This window comes from Triticum urartu, chromosome 1 (genome assembly GCF_003073215.2).
Source record: "Triticum urartu cultivar G1812 chromosome 1, Tu2.1, whole genome shotgun sequence".
Taxonomy (NCBI): Eukaryota; Viridiplantae; Streptophyta; class Magnoliopsida; order Poales; family Poaceae; genus Triticum; species Triticum urartu.
In genome coordinates, this window is record NC_053022.1 from 545,318,692 (window position 1) to 545,326,777 (window position 8,086).

The window sequence follows — 8,086 nt, forward strand, 5'->3', positions numbered from 1 at the left end:
ATTTGTTTTGATTTTTTTTTCGTAAGGGCGGGTGCAGCTGAGCCTAGGTTCAGAAGTGGATTACCGAGAACTATACACAGTTTACTCTCAGCTCTCTAACTGCAAGCATAGTTCAATATCAGTATTGGTGTGGCTAGTCTCAGTCAAGCGACAGAATATATAAAAATGAAGGAAAAAGTAATAAAATTTTACATGAATCTTCACATAAGGTCGACTGAAATTTAACAATTCCGTATCAGTATATATACAGACACGTTAACATTATATATGAGCGTTTTTTATATATTCTTGTAGCACATGCACGTTACACGCATGTCAGTGAATGTCACTGCGTACATACAGATACAGACAGTGAATCTCAATCGCCTCTGGTTCTCAGCAGGAAGAGGCTGAGCTCCTGCGGCGGGCTATCGCCGGCGGTGCGCGGGCTGATGAGATGGTACGACACCGCGTCCTTGGAGCCCACCACCCTCTCGTAGGTCGCCCTCATGTACATCACCTCCTCGCTGATCCCTTCTTGCTGCTCGGCGGCCGGCAGCGCCCCGACGCCGGCCGTCATCGTCCGCATGCTCTCCAGCACGCCCCGCTCCCACTCCGTCGGCGGCCGCCGCACCGCATGTCCCGCGTCCCGGCCGTTGCAGGACGCCGTCCAGACGTTTCTCGGGCGGGAGCCGCCGCCGGCAGCAGCAGCATTCTCGCCGGCCGCACCGGGCGCGGACGACCTGCCGCTGGAGCGGTGGCACTCGAGCGCGATGCGGAGAAGGCCGGACGCCATCTCGGCGGCGAGGGACTGCATGGGCACGGAGAGCTCGAAGAGGAACGGGGGCGGCACGGCGGGGTCGCGCTGCACGCAGAAGGTCACGCGGCCGCTGCGGCTCCCGAAGATGGTGCCGACGATGACGGCGCAGTGCTGCGGCTGCTGCTGCTGGTGCCGGCCGTCCTTCCTGGCCACGACGGAGGCGGCCGGATCGATGATGCTCTCCGGCTGGTTCTGCTCCGCGAACGAGAAGCTGAGGCGGCTCCTGGCGGCGTCGTCGTCGCCGCCGGGCTGCTGCCTGGCGGAGGGGACGCAGGCGGCGAAGATCGGCGCGAGGCAGCCCGTCGTCTTCTTCTTCTCCTTCTTCTTCATGCTGCCCCGAGTTTCTTCAGATGCCGACATCCGCTTCTTGTGTGCTGCTGATAAGGCCAAGTGAGGAAGATCTTATTGTGAGCTGGTGCCAAATGAGTGGGTGAGGCGATGATATATGTGGAGCGTCGGCGTGAAGAGCCATGTAGTGGATGTGGACGCACGGCACAAGAACATTGGGATCCTAACTTAAAGCAACATGCGTTGTTTTAGATGTGTCTTTTTGGACAGACGCCTCATGCCAAAATTTGTGTTCTTTGGAAGAAACTACACTGTGTTGTGTTTATAAGTAAGTACATCTTTTCGTCGTTTGCACTGAAGGAAATACGCGACTGATAAACTATAATCAGATGAAATAGTACCTTGGTAGGCTGGTGGCGCTTTTACAAAGAAACGGATGATGTGAGTGCTCCCACCAGATTGTACGAATTACAAGATAAATAAGCCTGTTCCTCATACAACATCAGCATGTCTGGGTGGTGTAGTTGGTTATCACGTTAGTCTCACACACTAAAGGTCCCCAGTTCGAACCTGGGCTTAGACATACATCTTTTTTATCTGCTTTTCTTTTGACTTTTAGATACGTTGCGCAAAAGGTTCGTTTGCAAGAGATATCTCGTTATGGCTCACTGTCAACTTTTTCTTACTTATATCTTTTATATTAACACAAAATATATTGAGTAATAACAGCTTTTTTGAGTAACAACTAGCCCATGTGCATAATGTGGAAAGTGTCACATTCAATTCCTTAAAGTGCCAAGCCACCATTAACTGTATGATTTGCCCATAGTCATCTCATAATTTGTTCCACGGGCTAGAAATAAATGAAACCAACAATATATGACCAAGAGGCGCATGGCATAAGAATACAAACACCTAAAGTGTTCATTATTCTATTTTACCTTGCTTTATGTAACTTAAGTATAACAAAAGAGATTTGGTTTTTATGATTTGGTTTTTATGACTTTTAGATACGTTGCGCAAAAGGTTCGTTTGCAAGAGATATCTCGTTATGGCTCACTGTCAACTTTTTCTTACTTATATCTTTTATATTAACACAAAATATATTGAGTAATAACAGCTTTTTTGAGTAACAACTAGCCCATGTGCATAATGTGGAAAGTGTCACATTCAATTCCTTAAAGTGCCAAGCCACCATTAACTGTATGATTTGCCCATAGTCATCTCATAATTTGTTCCACGGGCTAGAAATAAATGAAACCAACAATATATGACCAAGAGGCGCATGGCATAAGAATACAAACACCTAAAGTGTTCATTATTCTATTTTACCTTGCTTTATGTAACTTAAGTATAACAAAAGAGATTTGGTTTTTATGATTTGGTTTTTATGACTTTTAGATACGTTGCGCAAAAGGTTCGTTTGCAAGAGATATCTCGTTATGGCTCACTGTCAACTTTTTCTTACTTATATCTTTTATATTAACACAAAATATATTGAGTAATAACAGCTTTTTTGAGTAACAACTAGCCCATGTGCATAATGTGGAAAGTGTCACATTCAATTCCTTAAAGTGCCAAGCCACCATTAACTGTATGATTTGCCCATAGTCATCTCATAATTTGTTCCACGGGCTAGAAATAAATGAAACCAACAATATATGACCAAGAGGCGCATGGCATAAGAATACAAACACCTAAAGTGTTCATTATTCTATTTTACCTTGCTTTATGTAACTTAAGTATAACAAAAGAGATTTGGTTTTTATGAGTTCATATTAGAGCATCTCCAATATCAGCCCTTAAATAGGGCATAGCAGTTTTTAGGGCAACGGGGCGGGGGGGGGGCAAAAATTGATCTCCAACAACTATCCTATCATAAAATAATTCAAAAGAAATTTGGGCAGCCCCAAAAAAGGGCTCCAAGTGCTGCAAATATACAGTACTTGTGCGGCCGCCTTAAAACCAACCCCACCCTACAACCTCCAGCTGCAACCCCGCATGATCGCCACCGCCCTAATCGTCATCGTCGCCTCCAAATCCGTGACCACCGCACCCTGGCGCCGTCTAATCTACTCCCACCTCACCGCCATCCGCCAACCGACTAAATCAGATTCACCCCGCATCCCTTCCCGCCGCTCTGTCGCTGCAGCTGAAGCTGAAAAGCGCCCCATCCGACCGCGTCACCTCATCTAGTAGCCTTCTCATCGTTGTGTCCTCGTCGCAGTCGCGTTATCGCCATGCCGCCGAAGGCGAATCCAAAGAGCAAAGTCGGCTTCAAGGCCATGTTGCGACCCTTCAAACGGTACGGCATAGAGTTCCAACACGCCAACCATCGGTACTGGTTGGGGACCTTTTGGAATAACGACTTCGCCGCCCGCGCCTACGACATCACAGTGTGGCGGCTTGGTGTTCCGCTGGACAGGCTCAACTTCCCGAAGATTGAGTTGTTGGAGGCAGCAGAGCTCGCCGGGCTGAAGGTGACCATTGTGACCGCCTGACAAGGCCGAAGCCAAAGACCGATAATGCCTCTAAGGAGAGTGACGCGGAGATGATGGATACTTAATGTGTTACTCTGTTTGTCATGAACTTAATACTTTGAGATGCATGTTGGATAGAGGTCTTGAGATGGAGTAATACTCTCTCCATTCTAAAATATAGTGCGCACACGCTTCCCAGGTCCAACTTTGACCATAAATTTATCCAACGAGACCGATTGCGGGGGGAGAAAAAAATTATATAATTAAAAACTTCTTTTGAATATGAATTCACTGGTATAACTTTTGCTCCCGCCGCAATCGGTCTCGCTGGTTAAATTTATGGTCAAAGTTGAAGCACGGGAATAGAGGAAACACTATATTTTGGAACGGGGGGAGTAGTACTTTGTCACGTATTCCATTTAATCTTTTCCTTTTTTTCCTATTTTCCAAAATCATGAACTTTTTAAAAATCATAAGCATTTTGCAAATTTGAGATTTTCCAAATTTCTAGAATTTTTTTCAAATTTTTTAGTTCTAAAAATTAGCAAACACTTTTAAATTCACAAAGATTTTTCAAATTCGTGATTTTTTAAATACATGTAGTTTTTTCAAATCTGTGAATATATTTCAAATGCATGAACTTTTTTGAATTCGCAGGATTTTTTCAAATTCCTGACTTTGAATCTGTAAAGTTTTTAAAAATTTGCAAACAATTTTTCAAATCCTTAATCCTTTTTTAATTCATGTACTCACAATCTTTCTTTCTCCTTGCTTACCCCCCTCCCCCCTCCCACCATCACCAAAATTCCACTATCAATGAATTTATGTACTCAGAAAGACTCGTGGAGGGATTAAAGCATGCCATAGAGTAATCTGGTATAGTAGATAACAGCTTGCCCATTCAACCTTTTACCTTCTCCCAAACTCGATCACTGAGATATTTGAAAGTGTCCTTCTTTGAATGCCCCGCGTCGGTGGGCATCCCTAGATATCTGCCACTCAATGATTCATTTGGGACATGACGATTTTCCTTAACAACATCTCAAACAATCTGAGGGCAACCTTTGCTGGAGAATATGGATGACTTATCTTAATTTATCCTTTATTCTGAAGCCCCTTAATAAGTATCTAACAAGTTTGAAACTTCCTCTACTCCATTTACACTTGCCTTGGAAAACAACATGCTGTCATTTGCAAATAAAATATGGTTAACCAACGGAGTCGATGAGGCCACCTTGATTCCAAGGAGCTACGATGACTGAGAACGGAATTTTAAAAGGCACGAAATGCCCTATGCTGCTAACAAGAAAGTATATGGAAAGATTGGATCTCCCTATTGTATACCCCCTGAGAGTTTAAATTGTTCCAGTTTGCTCCCACTAAACGGACTGGAAAATACATCGAGTGTACCATGCCCATAATGACTGAAACCAAGCTGAGGCAAAACCCAAATTTCCATGATGGCCTGGAGATAATCCCACTCAACCATACCATACGCCTTCATCATATCCATCTTGAAAGCACAATGACTGCTGGTTTTGGCTCTACTTATCTTCATGAAATGCAAACATTCATATGTTGAGATAATGTTACCGGTAGTTAGTCTCCCAGGCACAAACACTAGTTGTTTTTCTGATATTATTTCCGGTAGGATCATCTTCAAATGACCGGTAAGAACTTTGGAAGCTATCTTATGGAAAACATCGCACAAACTTATCAAGCGGAACTGGGATAGCAAGGTCGGATTTGATACCTTAGGGATCAATACAAGAATAGTGTCATTTATGCATTCTGCGTTCTCTTCTCCTCGCACTATACTTAGCACGGCCGAGGTGATAGCATCTCCACAAACATCCCAATGGCGGTGCAGAAATGAGCTGAAAATCCGTCAAGACCCGGTGCCTTGGTTGAAAAAAAAATCTGAAAAAGTGTTTTATTTACTGTCTCCTTGATAAGGGGACATCACGATGGCATTCATCTCGGGGGTCACCTTGGTCGGTACACGCTCAAGAACATCTTGTAGCCCCTCAATTCCCTCATATGTGTATAGGCTTTTATAATACTCTTGTGCCATAGACTGCATCTCGACCAGAACATCTGTCAAATCACCATCCATTTTTTGCAAGGCCTTGAACTGTTGAACAAGTTCTTCCTTTTCCAAATCGATGCTTGTAGGAGAAAAAACGTGTGTTTTTTGCCTTTTACACTACCAAAAGAATCCTTACTCCATCTGCCCAGGTTGATAACAAGCGATGACAATCTCGCGCTAACACTCTCGACCGATCGATCGTGACCATTCACACTCCATGCAGCATCAACGATGCCCATCAACTCTGCATGTGTTTCCTGTATTAGCTCATATCTGAATTCTCGTTGAAACCAACAGCTCGTCAGTAGAGACTAGCTAGTGAAGGAGCGAATCGTGTGAGGCAGACGAGTGAATAGTGCCAGCGGGCGAGCGAGGCGAGCTGATCCAGAAGAGCCAATTGTAGGTCCTGGCCTGCTAGCACAATGCGCGAGCGTCGAGGTGCTATGTGGCGCTTAAGGCGCTAAAGAGGACCCCTCATCGCCCCGGCCGGGCAACAAGAGCATCTCTAAAGCGGACCCTCAAATCGTTTGTAAATGTTTGGACCGAGTTGTCCAACCGCAGTTTGCCATCCAACTCGTCTTGCATTAGTCCGCGCATTTATTTTTCTGCAAACCAGAAGTAAATCAGAGAGCTTTGCATTACTCCAGACCTTCGCCACATAAAACTCTGTCACCCCAGCCCACCCAAAACCACACATGTACACCGCGTCTCCATCCCTTTTCCATTTCTCTGCATTTGCTTCCTCCCGTCCGCTGCCGCCGCTGTACCACCTCCGCCACCCGCCAACTCCTTGTTGGGCCTCTACGACCTCCACCGCTCCACCTAGTCGCCATGCCGCTTTGCCTATGTCGTCGTTGTGCACCTCTCGTATGTCCACCATGCAGGTACCATCCGTCCTTGTTGATGGCGTGAGTGGGTTTTACCACACCCGACAAGTGTTTGGTGAAACTTTCATGCTAAATTTTTAACAATTTTGTCCCTTCTTTTGACAAATGGATTCTGACATGGAGTATATCTACGAGCACTATGTTGAGTCGTCTGGCGAATCATTCGATAAGGAGGATTATGCAAATGAAATGACGATGATGCAGGTCGTCCTTGTAGACATGGAGTGTGCGAAAGAGCACGTTCCCAATTTCAAGGGATCGATTTTATGTTTGAACTATTCTACATTTGAACTAATGTCATCTTTGAATATTTTTTATTCATTGAAGATGAGTGTTGCAAACTTTAGGAAAACAGAGGCAAACGTTTAGGGGACAACATTGGATGGTTAGCTTTCTACACGGATGAGTCCAAACCAGTCCGCGAATAATTTTTCTCTCAAAATGATGTGTCCAAAGGGAGCAATGCTACACACACGAGCTTTGTTTTACATGGACTCACGGAGTGTCCTAGTTGGGATCTTTTGATTGGATAGAGATTAGGGTGAGGGGCCCACCCACACTAAAATTAGGAGGGGAGATTAGCTAAGGAAAGAGCCCGTGACATGCCGTATAACCCCGTGCATTTAGAATTATCGGTCTAGATGCCCTAACCCCGTCCGACCCGGTGAATTTTCTGTGGCCTATATATATCTCTTCAACCCACGCGAGGTAAAATGATCGCACTCGTGGAATTTTCCTTCTCTCAAAAAAGAAAGGAAAATGTTTAACATTGGCCTGCCGCCCCAAGCGCTGGGTCGATCACACATGTGCCTTACGATCGAAGCACGACAATTCATGCCCACCTTAAGCCATGCGCCTGCTCACGCATTGCTAACTCCTTTATCCTTATCTGTTTTGCTTTTTGCTATTTTTTTGTTTTTTTTGCTCGGACATGGTGATGTGTGCCGACGGCTGCGAGCCTGAAGGCGGTGACAATGGGATGTTGTAACCATAGTCACCGCGAGCTGGAATCGGCCGTGGGAAAGATGCAGTTGAAGCTGGGAACCCACTAGTGCCCGACGACCGGAAGGGCTATGAACGGGCAAGCGAGGTGGCATGAGCGGCCGAAGCGAGCGCGATGACCCGAGCTATACATGGCCATGGGCAGCCCGGCCCAGACGGCCCGACCCGACCCAGCCCGACATTGCTCATGGGCCAGGCCTAGGCCTAGATATTGAGCTCGAAGACCGGGCCTGGCCCCATCATATTTGTGATTTAACAAAGAGGCCCGGTCCGAGGCCCGGTGGGCTTTTACACTAACGGACCGGGCTTGAGCCTGATTTCTAGGCCTGACGCCTTGGCCGGGCCTGGGTTTTCTGCGTCGGCCTTGGTTAGGCCTGGCCCGAGGGATGGCCAGGTATAACCCAAGCGGCCTGTGTGACCGGAAAGCATGGGAAGCACGGGTTTCACTTTTTTCAGGGCAGTTAGCGTTTAATCCGAAGGGTTAAGCGGGGCTGCATCCGACGCTCGCGCAGCGACCGCCCCAAATTTAGGCCGGTCGACC

The 8,086-nt window shown here is 46.2% G+C and overlaps 1 protein-coding gene and 1 non-coding gene across 2 annotated transcripts; one reads left to right on the forward strand and one right to left on the reverse strand.

Annotated features, from left to right (window-relative positions):
- Positions 1–227: 227 nt before the first annotated feature.
- On the reverse strand, positions 228–1,188 carry LOC125538659 (protein MIZU-KUSSEI 1-like). Its single transcript, XM_048701929.1, has one exon. The coding sequence runs from the start codon at positions 1,157–1,159 to the stop codon at positions 359–361; it is 801 nt and encodes a 266-aa protein (XP_048557886.1). The 5' UTR covers positions 1,160–1,188; the 3' UTR covers positions 228–358.
- Positions 1,189–1,596: 408 nt separating this feature from the next.
- Positions 1,597–1,670, forward strand: TRNAV-CAC. Its single transcript has one exon. It is a non-coding gene; the product is annotated as a tRNA-Val (tRNA).
- Positions 1,671–8,086: the final 6,416 nt, after the last annotated feature.

Excerpts from the sequence above, each read along its gene's own strand:
- LOC125538659 (XM_048701929.1), bottom strand. The coding sequence starts at position 1,159 with ATGTCGGCATCTGAAGAAACTCGGGGCAGCATGAAGAAGAAGGAGAAG.